This window comes from Tricharina praecox, assembly GCF_024521635.1.
Source record: "Tricharina praecox strain CBS 144465 chromosome Unknown BZA05scaffold_11, whole genome shotgun sequence".
NCBI lineage: Eukaryota > Fungi > Ascomycota > Pezizomycetes > Pezizales > Pyronemataceae > Tricharina > Tricharina praecox.
In genome coordinates this window covers 170560-186768 of record NW_026250413.1, presented here as the reverse complement: position 1 = coordinate 186768, position 16209 = coordinate 170560, and the positions used below count along the sequence as shown (strand labels likewise).

Genomic DNA, 16209 nt, shown 5'->3' with positions numbered 1-16209 from the left:
CGACGCACTCTACTCTACCTACCACGTCTCACTTAATTTTCTTCCATTCGCTGTAACCACTCGACGGACGGCCCGCCCTTAAGGATGGATGGCTTAAGGATGGCTCTTCCCCGGGGATTGGGATTTGATTTGATTGTACTCTACATATTTGATTTGATTGTAATTGATTTGATTGATGGTGATCGAATCGAACCGGCCCGGACCCGACCCGGACAGGACCCCGATCCTGGGCTCGGTGCTGGTGGTGGTGCTGGTGGTGGTGCTGGTGGTGGTGCTGGTGGTGGTGGGTGGATGCACCGCGGCTCCGGAAAGCTGTATCTAGGCACTGGGCACTGGGCGGTGTTGGATTTGGATTTGGATTGCTGGATTGGATTTGCTGGGCGAGCTTTGCTTTGCTTTTTTTCGGGCTGGTTTCTGGTTTCGTCGCCGGTTGATTGGCGGGGGGAGGGGGCCTACTGGTAGGATGTGGCATGTGTCATGTGTCATGTGTCATGTGTCATGTGTCATGTGTCACTTGACCGCTAACTACGGTAGTGAAGTCAAGTCGAGTCGAGTCGAGTCGAGTCGAGTCGAGTCGAGTTGGCGGATCGTGATTCAATGTCGACTCTCGACAAGGAGGAAGGGCGGGAGGAAGGAGGGAAGGAGGGAAGGAGGGAAGGAGGGAAGGAAGGAAGGAAGCAATCCGGTGTCTACATAGGTTTTCCATGGCCAGGTTTCGTGATGAGCAGAATGTTAAAGGTATCCAAGAAGTACCGATATGTGTAGGTATGAGGTAGGTGATGGTCAGTTCCGAGGGTTGTTCTCGGTGAGTGGGTCGGTGGCTAACTAACTACCGAACCAGCGGAAGTGGGTGCGGATATTTGTCACGTCTTGGACTCTTGGTTCATAATATGTAACTATCCGCGGAGGGAAGTTCCATCCATCCTGTCCAGTGTCCGTCTTCAATATCCCAGAGACCTCCTCCCCCCCTCCAACCCAATTGACTTCACGGTGGGTACGTAGGGCTTCATATACGTCCTCTATATACGTCCTCTATATACGAGGTATATTGGTACTGCAAACTTCGCTCCACGTTCTCAATGGACAAACCCATAGCCTCCTACGGACCTACGGTACTTTATGCACCGTCGTTGACAGCCCACTGCCCACCGCCCTTAGTTAGGCCTTAACCGCAAGGCCCGCTCGCCTGTAGGTACTCTACATTGTTAGCCAGCCAGCCGGCGACGGCGACGGCGGCGGAAGCGGGAGCGGGAGCGGGTATGGTATGGATGAATCAACCATTAATACACATCTGCAAGACATCTCCCGAGCCTTGTGGCGAGCGCGAGCGCAAGAAATCTGCAGGTGCGTAATTGATACCTTGGTACTACATACATTAGGTAGAGTACATACGGCAGACGTGGATGGGAGTTCGGGAAGAGATGTCATGCGTTCGGATCGGTTCGACCCAGCCCAGCCCAGCGATCCTGATGAATTATATATGGACCTAGATCCATCGCTAGGTAGTATGTATTGTACAAACCTACATATTCCACATAGGGATATGCAGCAACGATCTATGTATGTATATGAACAGGCGCGCATTTAATACAACGGCCTCTCCTCTTGAAGACCTTGGCCCCTAGCAACCTCCCGTTGTTTCCTTCAAGCTTCGAGCTTCGAGCTTCTTTTGTCAATTCACTTCACCTCACTTCCGCGGCTTCTTCTGCCGCTTCTTCTGATTCTTCTCCGCTACCTTCGCCTGCGCCGCCTCCAGTCTATGCAATCGTCAGCCAGCCAGCCAGCCAGTCATCCAGCCAACCATTCATTCAGCACTCTACTCGAAAGGGAGGAAGAAAACCGACCCTTCCTATCCACAGCAACCCACATCCACTTTGCGCCGATCTCGGTGGACATCTGGCCGTGCACGAGATCCGCACGGAACTCCTCCCAGCTGACAGTCCTATACGTCTGTCGGACGAGCCTCGTGAGGAGCACCGTCTTGTCCCCCCCGCAGCCCCCCACCCGCGGCGTGCCCACCCACTGGTACTTGCGCGCCCCCGGCCCGTCGTCGGCGTCGGCGTCATACAGCTGCTGGAACGCCGCCGGCGGGTAGTGGTCGGCTACGCCGGCGGCGCCGATCAGGATGTAGTCGTCTATTGGCGGGATGCGCGAGGAGTGGGAGGAGCGGGTGCGGGGGAGGAAGAAGATCCGGATGCAGCTGCGGAGAGACTTGCGTGAGGGTGTGGGTGCGGGCGCGGAGGAGGAGGAGGAGGTCGTGGACGCCGAGGAGGTGCCCACGCGTGCCTTCTCGTCTAGGTCCCGGCCCCGACTGTGAGGACCCAGAGGACCACGACGAGTCTGTGTCCTTGCCCTCTTTGTCCCCCTTACCCCCTGTGGATGGTTTGCGGCCGAAACAGAGGAAACGCATGGTGGCCTGGTTCGTGATGGTTCCCGGCTTGATCGATGCTCGATGCTCGATGCGGATGGGAGAGAGAGACCACTCCTTTGTAGCAGCGGAGTCCGTCAAGAAGGTTTTCTCTGCCGCCTGGCTGCATCTTGGATATCTATGCTACAGTATGCACTATCTCCATAATGTCTTATCGAGGCGACGGAGTCAACCACGATCGCCCTCCGTCGTCGGGATCGATAAAGGCCCCTCCTCAGAACCCCTAAAAACTCACAGGCACGGGGGGTATGGGACTGTGAAGGAAGGTTCGAAAGTGAAATCCCCATTCCGTCCGATGACGACCCCGGGCTACAAATACCCACCATTGCGCAAGTAGAAATCCCATGACGCAAGTAGAATCCTATGGCGCAAGTAGATTCCTATTAGATGACGACCGCCGTACACATCACGACCGGACACCATAGCCGCGCGGGGAAGAGAGGGGACACAATCACGCCAAAGCCATGGCGTAACCAGCACCAGCACTGCTTTCGTCCATCGAGACTCGAATGCATCACCCCTCCCCAAGTAGGTAAGTACCGGAAAGCATGATTCCTCCGTTCTCGCCATCCAGAAACTTCGGCTACCCAAAATCAGTACTATTATACAGTGTACAGTATACCCTACAAAACGCACCGCAACGCAACGTACCGCACCGAGATTTGGCTCAAGCTTCAACGTCGTGCCCTCCAAGCTTCAATTCCAGGCCCCTTCCAGGCTTCCGGAACTCCTTCCAGAACTCCTCCCACAACTCCTTCCCCCGGAGTCCATAAGTCCATAAGATGTAGGTACCTTGGTAGGTACCGCACCTACCGCTCGTACGCACTCGAGAGTCGAAACCACCCGTGTAACTTTTTTAATGTTACATACCGGTACTATATCGCAAACCTTGAACGTGACGTGATGGCGTAACGTACCCTGTTCGTCGTGCTGCGTGCATCCCCATCTTCATCCCCATCTTCATCTATCTATCTATCGTTTCTTCGCGGGCACCGGCAGGCTGGCAGGCTAGCAGGCTGGCAGCTTGCAGGCACCTCGAAGTCGAACGATGCGCGGGTAGAAGGTAGAGCACATAGAAGGTGGAGAGATTCTTCCCGTTCCGGCCACGGTCACGGCCAGCCACGGACTGTATACGGACAAGGACTGCGGTGTTTCGGAGTGGCGTGACGCAAGGAACCGGGGGGCGTATTCGCGGTCGAGGTCGTGGTCCGGGGGAGGGGGAGGAGGGGGGACTGGGGGAGGGCGGGCGCGATCGCATAAAGACGTTATGTTACATTGAATATCGTCGAGAGAGGCGGCGATCTGGCGAGCTGCGGGGGGGAAATCGGATCACCCCATTGGCATACATGTTACCAACTACCGGTGCCGCCCAGTGCCTACAGTCTAGAGTACTTGGGAAGCGCAGTATGCGTGTGCGTGTGCGAGCGAGTGACCCCACAGACGACCACGATGTCAGTGCCGCCGCGGACTTCTAGTAGTTGCTGCTGCTGCTTCTGCTTCTGCTTCTAGAGTAGCCACCCAGGCCTATTTACTCCGGGTACGCTGGCTCTCGGCTCGAGGTAGTTGTATTCTATTCTACTCGATAGCAGTAAAGGAAAGAAAGGCTGCTGCTGGGTCCTGCTGGCCGTGGCCGTCGTATGTACTATAGGCGCCAATGTACCAGTATGTAGTATCGCTCAAGCCAATCAACCAGCCAACCATCCTCCCAGCCTCCCATCTCATCCTCTCCCAGCATGATCTCCAGATCCCGTTCACCGTTCACCGTCTACTAGGTACGGTACATAGTAGGAATATCGAACGCCTGACATGGACGGTGGCAACTCACTAGGTATATAGGCTGCCTACTATGGACTCTGGAGTAGGTACTATACATGCCATATATAACCGTGCAACTACCGCGGGGACGGAGAACGAAGGGTGGTGGGGGGGCAGGCGACCAGGCAGGCACCTGCATCTGCCGAGCGCTCGCGCTCGCGCGCAGTGCGGAGCGTGGAGGGCGGGGGCGACGCTCCTCCCTCGGTAACGCGTATGTACGGTGTGTGTCTGTCTGCAGTATGTAGTATATAGTAGAGTATACCGTAGTATCGCCGTCACCGCGCGTCACCCGGCGGCTATGATTGGGTGGGGGTGGGGGTCGGGGGTCGGGGGTCGGGGGTCGGAGGTGGGAGAGAGACTGGGACTCGGGTCGGGAATGGTGGGGACCGGGGACCGGGTTGGGAGCCTGGGAGGGGCCTGGGAGGGTACCGACGTACCGTCGCGGAAGGTTCATAAGTAAGAGGTAGGATGTAGGTAGGAGGTATCTACTTCATACATACAAGACTACTCTGCGCATGTAGGTAGAGTTTACATAACTGGGTAGCCCTGGCGCTGCGGCGACTGGCGGCTGATCGTCGTGATGGTGGTGGTGGTAGTGGTGGTGGTGGTGGTTCGGTTTGGATACAAAGTGCGCTGAGCTGCCCGTTTCGGAGTTTATAACCCCGGGACCGTGGGCTGCATCATGGGTTAGCACTCGTGGCCGCTGCCCGCCGGGTTCTCGTGGCGTCTCTGTCGGTGGGTGCAATGCTCCCGATAGTCCAGTCCGGACGGCAGTCCAGATTGGACGGACTGCATCAGTCCAGTCCAGTCCAGTCCATAAAATTGGAGGACGGTTTGAATTCAGTCCGTCCCCAAGATTTACCGTCTCGGACTGCAGTCGACTGACAGACTGACACTTTCTGAAATTTTTGGGTCGAACTAGGTATGTGGCTAGCGGGGGGCATCACTCTTTCAACGTACCATCACGTGTTCTCTTTTCGTACCATACCAGCTCTCTCTATCTCTTACTCCACCGTCGTCTGAATAATATGGTGGAGGTTTTTCTAGCAGGAAGTTGGAAGTTGGAACTGCCTCCATGCGATCAGTGTTCTCCATAGTCCGGTCCAGACTGCGTCCGGACGGGACGGACTGCCAACATCCAGTCCCGTCCGCCAATTTTCTGGACGGGGTTGGATTGTAGTCCATCCAGTCCATGCAGTCCATCCAATCCATCCAGTCCATCCAGTCCATCCAGTCCATGCAGTCCATCCAGTCGACTGCAGTCCATCATCAAGTCGACTGCAGTCTGTTCAGCCCTTATTACCAGTTGCGCCGACTGCCCAGTCCATCCAGTCCATCCAGTCGACTGCAGTCCATCCAATCCACACCGACTGCTGGACTGGAATACACAACCACACAACCACACAACCCCACAGCCACACGACTCACCGTCTCGATTACCTAGTCATGTTTGCTACCATGACTCGCCTCTGACCCACTTACGTGTACATACTTCGACCATCCTCGGTGCCAATTTCCAATAGGTACCAGAGACAATGAGAAACAGGGCTGATATGTAGAGTATCTACAGAGGTTATCCGGGGCCGGGGCCAGGATTCGAGCCACAAACATGCCACCGGACACTATTTACTACCTAGTTACACTGTAAAATGTTTAGGAAAGCTTCGGGAGGAGGAGGGAAGTGTGAGTTTCTACTCTTACACAAGCTTCTCTGCGGAATCCACTGCTCGCAGAATGCTTTCGATATCACTCGTTACCAAACCTCTCGGCATCGATCAAGATTGAGATTGGGTCAACTTCATGCACTGTATGTATGTAGAAACTTTATAAGTTCCCGAACATGTATGGGATATGCCTCCCGCTGTCCGCTGTTCTGTCTGTCAGATCCGAGTGACCACGAGCGCATTCACCATGCGCCGTCCCCTGTCTACTCTGGCGCGTTACCCTCCCAACCGCACCTTCACGTGTCCCCTAACTAACTACATCCCAGACTCCCAGAGTGTTTTGTTTTGACTTTCGCTCCAGTCCACCTCATCTCATCTAATTTTACCGTCGGACAGGACAGACACTCTTACTTACATAAAACCTCGCGCCAACCGACACACGCTTCCCTCCCCTTCCACCTCCCCCTCCCCCGACACGACCCCCAGCCACTTCCACTCCCTCCCGCAACCCGCAACCGCGTCGCTCTCATTGGATTGGGGGATTGGGCCACTTGGGCCAACTTGGGCGCACTGCATCGCACCGTACTCTACTCTACTGAACCGCACTGACCTCCCCCGCGAAACCAAACATCACCTCGCATCGCACGCATCGCACGCATCGCACGCACGCATCGCGCGCAAACACAAACACAAACATCATAGCGACAAACAAACGCACAAACACACGCAATAATGGCGGAATTGAATACTCCACAGAAGGTTTCTACCCTCCCTTCCCATCCATGAGAGAGATTGTGCGTGAGAGAATGAAAGAGAGAGAGGTGGGTGCTAATCTTGACCGCGTGACGACAGATCCTGCGCGACTCCTTCAGCTTCTCGCTGAAGCCGAAGCCCACCACCACCACCGTCGCGCCCACACCCACGCCCGCCGCCATTACTGAGGACCCCATGGCAGCCGAGCGGCGGCGACAGGAGCGAATCCGGATCGGGCGCGAATCGTTCGAGCGCAAGCGGCGACAGGGCTCACGCGGGGCGTCGATGGAATTTGACCGGAGCACGACGCCATTGAGCGTGGTGGAGAAGGAGGTGTTGCCGCGGAGCACGGGGCGACAATTTACCAAGGAGGCGATTCGGCGCGAGAACGAAGAGGAGCGGGAGCGCAGACGGCGCGAGAAGGAGAAGGAGGACGAGGATAGGGAGGAGGAGGAGATGCGCAGCAGGTTCATCGAGGGCAGCATGCGCGATCGCGCTAGTGTGCCGCCGCCGAGAGAGATCATTGGACCTGTGCTGCCGGCTAAGGAGGAGGTCGCCGGTGGCAATGGCAGTGCCAGTGAGGAGGAGGGGAATGTTAGCTCCTCGTCTGGCTTGTCGCTGGGCTCTGATAGGGAGGGGAAGAAGAAGCGGTTCACGTTTGGTCTGGGAAGCCTTTTCAAGTTCAATCCGTTCTCGATCGTGGAGGAGGCCAAGGCGGCGTATGCGCGACAGAAGGCGCTGCACGATGAGCGCGAGAGGAAGAAGGAGGAGATGAAGAAGCAGAAGAAGGAGGCCGAGCAGCTGTACTTTGAGATGAAGGCGCGCGGGGAGTTCAAGGGGACATTGGTCAGGCATCCGGATGATGTTGGGGGGGCTACTAGCATGGATGACGACTTTGCGGCGAGTTTCTCGGACCAAGGCAACATGTTCGGCGGCAGTGCGAGGAAGAGGAAGCGGGCGGAGATTGCGAGCATTGGAAGTGATATGGACGAGTACTTTCCACCGGACGAGGACGAGGACGATGGTGATGAAACCGAGGTTGATGAGCCGGAAGAGGAACCGATGAGTGTCAAGTATGAAGACACGGCCATTGCCCCTTCCCACGGCCAAACCGAAACGAAACCGAAGAACGCCCTCGACATCGTCAGCCGGACGTCGATTAAAGTTTTCGCAGGCTCAATCTCCACCACTTCCATTGCCTCCACCATGACCGCCGGTAGCAATGGCGGACCCGTGAAGCCCCTCACTAAGCGTGAGCTAAAGAAAGCGGAGCGTCTGCAGAAGAAGGTCTCCAACCTTGAGGAACAGCTGGAGAAGGTTCGCCGGGAATTGGAAGAGACCGCTCGCGGTGCCATCCCTCCCATGCCCGAACTTCCCAGCCAGATGTCTCCACCAGCGCCCCCGCACCCTACTCCTGTTTCCCGGGCGAGTCAAGACAAGAACAGCAACGGAATGCCTCCGCCGCCGGTACCCTACACGAAGAAAGGAGCCAGATCACAGACAATGTTATCTGAGACCCCAGCACAGAAGATCGTCACCAGGCACCCGAACCAGATGCTCCCGGACTCTCCCGAGCCCAGCCCAGCCGACAATCGGTTCGCGCCCGGTGTCATGAGTCCCGGAACCGTCGACGAAGACACAGAGATGGACGAAGGCTTTTCCCAGATTCCGCTTTCGCCAGTGCTGAACTCGTCCGTCACCGAGCCACCGCAGGAGCCGACATCACTGGTTGTGAATAGGCGACGCGGCACTGGACGTAGCAAGAGCCCCGGAGTGGTTGGCCGGAGCAAGAGCCCTGGATTGACCGGACTGCGGAAGATCAGTGGTGCTAGCGTTAGAAAGGTCAGCAACGCGATATCGAACGCAGTCATGGGCGGCGGCGTCACCGGTGCGGAGACAAACAAGCCGGACCGGAAGAAGAGGCGAGGATTGGACAACGACGATGTGGTGCCACCCATCCCTCCGGTCCCGCAGCAATAGGTGTGTCGATCGTCATCTGGAGGAAATGTATACTTTAGGTTTCGATCACAATGATTGCGCCCTTCTCTTTTTTCCCCTTTTTCTTTCGCTTTTTCAATTTTGTGTTTGTTTTCAGCGTAGGATACCCCCTGTCAACTGCGTGTGCTGTGCTTTGTGGTTTTGGAAACGGTCTGTACTATTGATTCTCTTTGTCTTTGGGGGCGATCTATGCGTGGCTTTCTCTCCGAGTTCTGATCTGCTGGCTTCTGGTTTGCCTTGAAGGACGGAGATTTGTACTTCTACCCTACTTCTTTGATGTGTGCGTCTTTTTGTCTCTTTCTTTTGTTGGCTTTGATGCTGTTGACATGATTATGACCTGGCGGAATGAAGGGGATTGGTGTGCTATGATAGGAATAAGGAAAATTACGATTATGACCCCCTACTATGTGATCTCTGGTCCTTAATTCGGTGATTGACGCCTTAAAAATCTAATTTCTTTAAAATGGTGACGGTCCCGAGAATTGATTCCTACCTGGTGATGGCGTTGCGGCTCTGGGCCTGCATGCTTGCTTAGTGGGGCTTGTACGTAACAAGTGAGCAACCTCGAAGATGGAAGTAGCCAGGCGTGAAGTAGCTGTGCATCTTCAGTCCCTTGATGCTAACTGTAGCTCCACCTGACGATCTGCCTGTCTGTTTTTCTATGCGTACGAAACAATTGATACCCCTTTGAGCATCCATCAGAACGAAGCTCTCCTCCATCCCAACACACTCAATGGAACCCAGCTCTACCTCCAAGGTCGCCGTAACGTATAGACTCCTGCCCGGCCATCCACAGCCTTTCGTCTGACCTATCCACAGCTACTGGGACCCCGCAGCGCTCTTCCCACTCATTGCCCCGGATCTCCGAACGCGCCTCCCCCTTCGAAACCTCCACTGGAAATCCCCTGCGCGTCCCGTCCGATCCATTACCTCGCTCCACGTTGACCTCCTTCCATACTCCCCGTCTCCAACCAACCTCACCTCGCCGGCCTTCCAAACCTCCGCTGAACTAACCCGCGTCAAATCCACCGACTCCACCCGCTCCAATGAAGGACCCAGCAACATCGCGCGCTCCGCATCGCGCAGCCGCGCCGGCCCACGGAAGGAGCGTCGCCACCAGATCCCGGGACTACGCAACACGCCCTACCTGAAGGTGTACATCCTGCGATGCGACGACAACGAGAGCTACAAGAACACGCAGCGCAAGCTGCTGCGCGAGTGGGTATCCACGCACGCCACCGTCGACGGCGCCGACAACCACGACGCCCACGAGTGGCTAATCCTGCATGTGGTTCTCCCGGGCACGCCCGCCGCGCAGCAGCCGCGGTCGAGCTCGTCCGCGTCGAACGTTACGGGGACGTCGAGGTGGATGAAGGGCTCGCAGACACTGCTGGACAAGATCCGCTCCGACTTCAATGGGTCGAATGCGAAGATCGACCGGGTCGCGCAGATCCGCATCGCCCCGTCCCATCCGGATCTGCAGACGCTCAGCCCGCCGGTGGCGTCGACGGCGGCGACCACCACGCCCGAGACCCCCGCAGAGGTCGATACCGCGTGGCTGGACCTGGTGGCAAAGCTTAAGACGCAGATCTTGGCCAGCTTCGATGCGAGGGTCACGCAGTATGAGGAGGATGTCAGGGAAAGGGACTCCCAGAGGAGTTTGCCCGGGTGGAACTTTTGTACGTTTTTCGTGCTGAAGGAGGGCCTGGCGCGTGCGTTCGAGAGCGTGGGACTCGTCGAGGACGCCTTGGTGTTGTATGACGAGTTGGGGTTTGGGCTGGAGGCGATTGTCAGGGAGCAGGAAAAGGGGGAGGTCATCGGTGGTAGTTTCATCGGGTGGACCAAGGAGGGGCTCTACTGGATCGAGGAGGCGAGGAAATGTTTGAAGGCGAGGAAGACGGGAGAAGGGGAGGCGGTGGATGAGATCGAGGAGGGACATCCAATCGCCTCGGATAAGAAACCGTACCGGGAGCTTATCCTGAGCAACGAGATCTCGGTCTTTGATTTTAGGTGTTACCTGTTTGCACGACAGGCGACATTGCTGCTACGATTGGGAAAGCGGAACGGTGATTCCTCGCAGGAATCCGCCTCGGAGGAGGGGGATGATCTGACTCGTCTTGCCGAGATTTGCAGGCGCGGAGTCGACTTCATCACCACCGTTGCTCGGGTTCTCCGGGCGGATCTCACAGCGCCCCACCAAGACTCACTCCAAGGCTCGGAGAAGAAGCACAAGGACGAGATCACCTCATCCGAGGAACTTAGCGCAATAATCGACAACCTGATCGCATCGTGGACCTACGCGGTATGTTCACAGCTGCTCCAACAGACTACCTCCTCGGCAATCCCGGAGGGATTGGAAGAGGGCTCGGATAAGGGGCTCTTGCCGCAGCGATCCAGCAGCTTGTCGCTAAAGACTCCCGCCTTTGCGCAAGCGATGAAGGGGGGTATTACGGGCCTTGAGGAGGTTGTGGCTGCTCGTGCTGAGCTCATTGTTCTTGCTAGAACAGTCCTCGAAGGCATAGGAGCCAGGCGAGGATGGGTGGGACGCGAGGGGTGGTTCAATGTTGGCGATGGTTCGGGGGAGATGGAAGAGGTGAATCTGGATGGTGACGATGACGCAACGAAGAACGAGGGGAAGCCGGCGGCCTGGGTGCCCGAGGGTGTTCGGAACAAGGATCTGAAGGCGGCGGCCGAGGACGACGGGGGGTTCTACTCACGGTTTGCGGAGCTCAGCGAGAAGGCCATGAGATACTACGGCCTCGCAAAACGGTACAAGAGTGCCGAGAGGGTGGAGTCGGATCTGGCAGCCTTGAAATTGTGTGCTATAGCACCCGATTCTCGTATATTCGCACATTTGCTGACATCTCTGCAGCCACCTGAAGGAGTACGAGACCGCCGCGGTGCACCTGAAGCGCATGACGGACTTCTATGAGGAGCAAGGCTGGGGCCTCATCGAGACGACGCTGTTGGGGATGTATGCCAAGTGTCTTAAGGAGATGCAAAAGCCAGAAGAGCACACCAATGTTCTCCTCAAGCTCCTCAAGAAGTCGGCCGCCGCGGAAAGAGCCCGCGTGGGAAGACTCGCCGGAAAGGACGTTGAGACACCGCCGACACAGTCGCCGCTGGGAAGGCTGAATACTTCACACGTCGACGTGCGGGGATATGTATCGGAGGTCATGGCACTCTCTACAGATATTCCGAGGGAGATAGTCAATCCCATAATGCACTTCTGGAGCGACGTCTCCGTCGACCCGTATCCGCGCCATTCGGTAGATCAAGATGGGTTCGAGGTCGGTGTGCGGATGAGATATCTACTCACCGATCCGTTGACCATCGACAAGATTACCGTCAGAGTCGTCTCCGCGCCGCCGCTACAAGGCCGTGAGTTGACGCTTGAATCCTCGGGCCCGATTGAAATGAGGAGGGGGATCGTTAAGAGCACTGTTTCTACCAACCAGACGATACCGGGCAGGTACATCGTGGAGCAGCTCACCATTACTGCCGGAAAACTCAAGTTTGTGCACGAGTTTATGGCTCGAACGATGCCCGATACTCCTCTGGGATTGGTTTCGAGTGCCGGCACAGCGATTGCGGCTGCGAAGAAAACGAAGCTGAGCTTCTTTCCCGCGCCGAGGGGATTGACGGGAAAACTGGAGATGCCGAAAGATATCCACCTGGAGAAGATGCGGATGGTAGAGATTAAGGTTTCGTCAGGGAAGAATACCATTGAGAAGGGAGAGCTTCGTATCCGCTCTGCGACTGCGGGACTCAGACTCATCACTGGATCTCTCGAGGTCGTTAGCGGGACGGATGTGGTGGTGGTCAACCCCGAGAAGCCAGGAACTCTGTGTCTCAAGGAGTTTCCGGCAGAGAGCGAGATCCGTGTGAGGCTCCCGTACAACTCGGACAACGAGCTGACGGAGCTGATGGTTCGCCTCGAGGTGGATTATACCACCGAGAAGGGTGGCTTCCTCTTCATCGAGACACTGAACGTGCTCGTGGCATTGCCGCTGGCCGTAAACGTGCAGGACATCTTCAAAGAGAAAGCGCTTTATTCCAAGTTCCAGGTTTCGACTGCTGCCGCAGAGGTTCCGCTCAGGGTCTTTACCGTCGGCTTGCACGAGAGCAAGACGTTCTATGCCGAGGGCGGTGTGGGTACCGAGGGGAGCATGACGGTTTTCGCGAAGCAGCCGGCGAACTTTACTTATAAGATCATGAGGAAGATGGATGTTACTAGTCCGCCGGAGAGTCTGGCGCTCGTTATCGAGTACACCAATATGGACGAAGGTTTGTTGCTTCCGGCTTCGGCGGATGATGTTGATGGAGTCTGACGGTTGGATTAGAGCTGCGAGAGACGGTGTCGAGTGTCTTCGAGAGGGATCTGAAGGATGCCGGTTTCGAGCGATATGTTCACTGGTTACTACCTGGGCTTTTCATGCGGTTCAGACATAGGTCGCCCACTGAGCTTGAGACTGCAGCGCTGCTCGAAGAGGTGGATATCGGCACGTACGAGGAGTACGGATGGGAGGATGCGCTCGAAGCGATCGATCAGCGCTCCGGTGAACGGGCAAAGGTGGAGAGTTGGTTGAAGGAGTTCTTCACGGTATGCTTCCTCATCGACTAACCACCGAAAACGAGATGCTTATCGAAAGTAGAAACACGCCACGATCCCACTCAACCAGAAGGACATCCTAACCTCCATTACACGCTCCATTTTCATCCCCGTCGAAGTCCCGGCGCTGCAGGTGATGCACACGGTCGAGCTAAACCTGCTCTGCGACAGCATCTCGCGCCAACTATCCTCACCCTACGCACCGCCAATGGTGACGGTCGGCGTCTCGCTCCAAGCAGAACTGATAATCCGCCACTCGCGGCACTGGGACACAACCGCCGACGCCGAAGCCCTCGCGAAGCCCATGGAGTTCTTCTACGAAGTCCAAAACAATCCGGACACGTGGCTCATCAGCGGCCGCAAACGCGCACACTTTGCCGGTGTCGACGGCAGTGTCGAGACGTTCGCGCTCGTCCTGGTCCCCACCCGGCCCGGACAGCTCTCGCTTCCGAACGTGGAGATAAAGTGCACCGACGGTGCGGATAATGTCAGCTGCGAAACCGAGTACAAGGCTAACGCCGATGTGGTGCTCGTCCTGCCCGACGTCAGGAGTACCACCGTCAGGATTGATAGTCTATTCGGCGGGGAGCAGATAGCGGCGTAGGAGCAGGAGCGAACGGTGGATACAAGGGAGATAGATGGAGTAGTTAAAACATAATATTTACAACTCCCATGGTCTATGCCTTTCTATAATTTCCTCCGGCCGTGATTTTACCAATGGTGCCACAGCTTCCCTAACCTCGTCCATCCAAGCCTGAGTCACTTGCTGCTGCTGACGGCCCTCCCATTGGTGTACCTCCATCAACTCTTGCATACCATAAGTGATGTGTCGTAACTGTTCTCCGATGACACGAAGATCTAGAATTGCCTCGGTCCGTCCGTTATCAGGCACTGGTGCATCCGAACCAGCACCATCCACAGGCACAGATCCAATCGTTTCGTAGACCGCCATTCCCAGCTCATCAAACATGTGGACATATCGGTGCCAGACATCAGGTGTGAGCACCTTCGTCTCCGTGTCCAGATGAAAGACATGTTGGCACGGCAGGCGATAGTGACGGGCAAACCTATCCAATCCAATCCAATCCAATCCATTAGCGACAAGCCATCCATTTCCAAACGCGGGATCAGATCACTGCAATACACTACATACCGGCAATGACACAGCAATGATCCATCGAACTGGCTCGGATTCGGCGCATCTTTTCCCTGCTCGATGCGCGCCTCGACGGCGGCGAGTTCCTGCACGAGCAGCTTCTGGATGGGGACGGGAAAGCCGCCGATTTCAGGATACTCCTTCGTGCACAGGGACAGCCCCGCGGTGCCGTTCTTGAACTTCATGGCCGCCTCGTGTGCCCGTATATCGCGCTGCCGCGCACTTTGCATCGTGTGCTGGATCATGCTGTGGATTCCTGGGGGGAAACGAAGTTAGTTGCTTTTTTGTCTAAGGCCTAATGAAGGCGGATGTATGATAGAAAGTTTACCGTGGTTTGTGGCAACCTGTTCGTTGTTGACGAGTCCCAGCCCCGCTTCCAACTGTCGATGCCACGTTTCGCACGCGTTTGTTGTGGGGTTCTGTAGCAGCATCGGACTGTGCTGGCGAGCGTAAAGTGCCCACTTGGGCATTCTTTGCAGCCAGTACGTACGGATGTAGGTTTTCGTCTCGTCGTCCGGGGCGAGACTGATCGCTTCCATGCAGAGATCGTGACAGCGCAGCCGCGTCGAGACATACATGGCACGCCGGAGAGTTTGGTAGACGGGCTTGAAAGCTTCCCTGCCGCCGAATCGATGTTGGAGAGTTTGCTTGGAATGGGACGTGCAGAGGAGGTGGGAAACTTCGGGGAATGCCTGGCGTACGGCGGATTGCTGGATCGCACTGTCGTCTGTAAGGAGGTATCGTGGTTGCCATCCGCCTATTGTATGGATTGTTAGTTTGGATTTTTCGGAATGTCAGAGTCGCGGATGGCATTTACCAGAACACCAGGTCTTCAGTACAGACAAGGCTTTGGCAATAACTCGACTTTCTTCCCGGTCAACGACGCAGTGTGCTGCCGGGATCCAAATACCGTGTTTATCCCTGACGAGAAAGGAAAACATATTGTGCTTCCATTTGTTGACTTTATGGGTGGAGTCAAATTGCGTAAAATATCCGCGTTGGTGTAGGATTTGTATTCTGGTCGGATCGGCGAAGACTAATCCCCACCGCGCCTCCTTCCGATTTCCACTGTCTTCCACCTGAAACTCTTCGTATAGCCACTTTTCGTCTGCGAGTAGTTTCCGTGCTTGTATTATATCGTCTCCGAAAACGGTGCCGGGCTGGAAATTTAGCGGAGGGTCGACTCGTTTTGACCGTCGGGCATTATGAATATCGTTACTGATTATTTCAATGTTAGTTATTTTTTTATATTTAATTTAATTAATTCGGAGCTCATACATCTTTATAATACCATTACCTTCCTCCAAACCAGCACTGCGTAACGCATTGAAAATCTGGGCTGCGGAGCAGTTCTTCTCGGCCTCCGTCGCAATCAGCTCCTGCACAAACTTTGATTTTTTGACCATGCAGCTAGTTTCAAAGTCGTGAGTGTGGAGATGTTCTGTTTTGCGCTCGAGGGTGACAGTAGGATGGGGCCCGATGAGTTGACGCGTCAACTTGACCGTCACCTGACACTGGTCTTTATCGCGGACGCTGCTCGTCCTGCGCTTGATCGGATTGCCATCGGGTTGGACACTGCTGGATGATTTGCGGCTCTTCTTTAAACGACATTCCCCGTGCTCGACTTGTATGGCGCCGCTCTGCTGTACACTCTTGTTCCGGAACGTGTAGACATTGCACACCAACGGCCACACTTCGTCGAATTGGTCCACTGGTAAAATAACCGGGTTTTCTACCTGGAAGAGCTGCTCCTTCCAGTAGGCCGCATCTTTAGGCAGGGGGG

The 16209-nt window shown here is 55.8% G+C and overlaps 2 protein-coding genes across 2 annotated transcripts; both read left to right on the top strand.

Annotated features, from left to right (window-relative positions):
• The first annotated feature begins 6222 nt into the window (after positions 1–6222).
• BZA05DRAFT_436008 (uncharacterized protein) lies at positions 6223–9060 on the top strand. The gene is made up of 2 exons (XM_051486389.1): positions 6223–6666; positions 6760–9060. Exons 1-2 carry the CDS (start codon positions 6640–6642, stop codon positions 8638–8640), a joined length of 1908 nt encoding a protein of 635 aa, XP_051339597.1. The 5' UTR covers positions 6223–6639; the 3' UTR covers positions 8641–9060.
• Positions 9061–9230: 170 nt separating this feature from the next.
• Positions 9231–13935, top strand: BZA05DRAFT_372998 (trafficking protein particle complex subunit 10). The gene is made up of 5 exons (XM_051481718.1): positions 9231–9426; positions 9478–11475; positions 11531–12945; positions 13002–13261; positions 13314–13935. The coding sequence occupies exons 1-5, from the start codon at positions 9392–9394 to the stop codon at positions 13872–13874; spliced, it is 4269 nt and encodes a 1422-aa protein (XP_051339596.1). The 5' UTR covers positions 9231–9391; the 3' UTR covers positions 13875–13935.
• The last annotated feature ends 2274 nt before the right edge of the window (positions 13936–16209 follow it).

Bases quoted from the DNA above. Each gene is read 5' to 3' on its own strand.
- BZA05DRAFT_436008 (XM_051486389.1), top strand. From the start codon at position 6,640: ATGGCGGAATTGAATACTCCACAGAAG. The intron at 6,667-6,759 runs GTTTCTACCCTC...GCGTGACGACAG, and splicing joins AATTGAATACTCCACAGAAG to ATCCTGCGCGACTCCTTCAG.
- BZA05DRAFT_372998 (XM_051481718.1), top strand. From the start codon at position 9,392: ATGGAACCCAGCTCTACCTCCAAGGTCGCCGTAAC. The intron at 9,427-9,477 runs GTATAGACTCCT...ACCTATCCACAG, and splicing joins ACCTCCAAGGTCGCCGTAAC to CTACTGGGACCCCGCAGCGC. The intron at 11,476-11,530 runs GTGTGCTATAGC...ACATCTCTGCAG, and splicing joins GATCTGGCAGCCTTGAAATT to CCACCTGAAGGAGTACGAGA.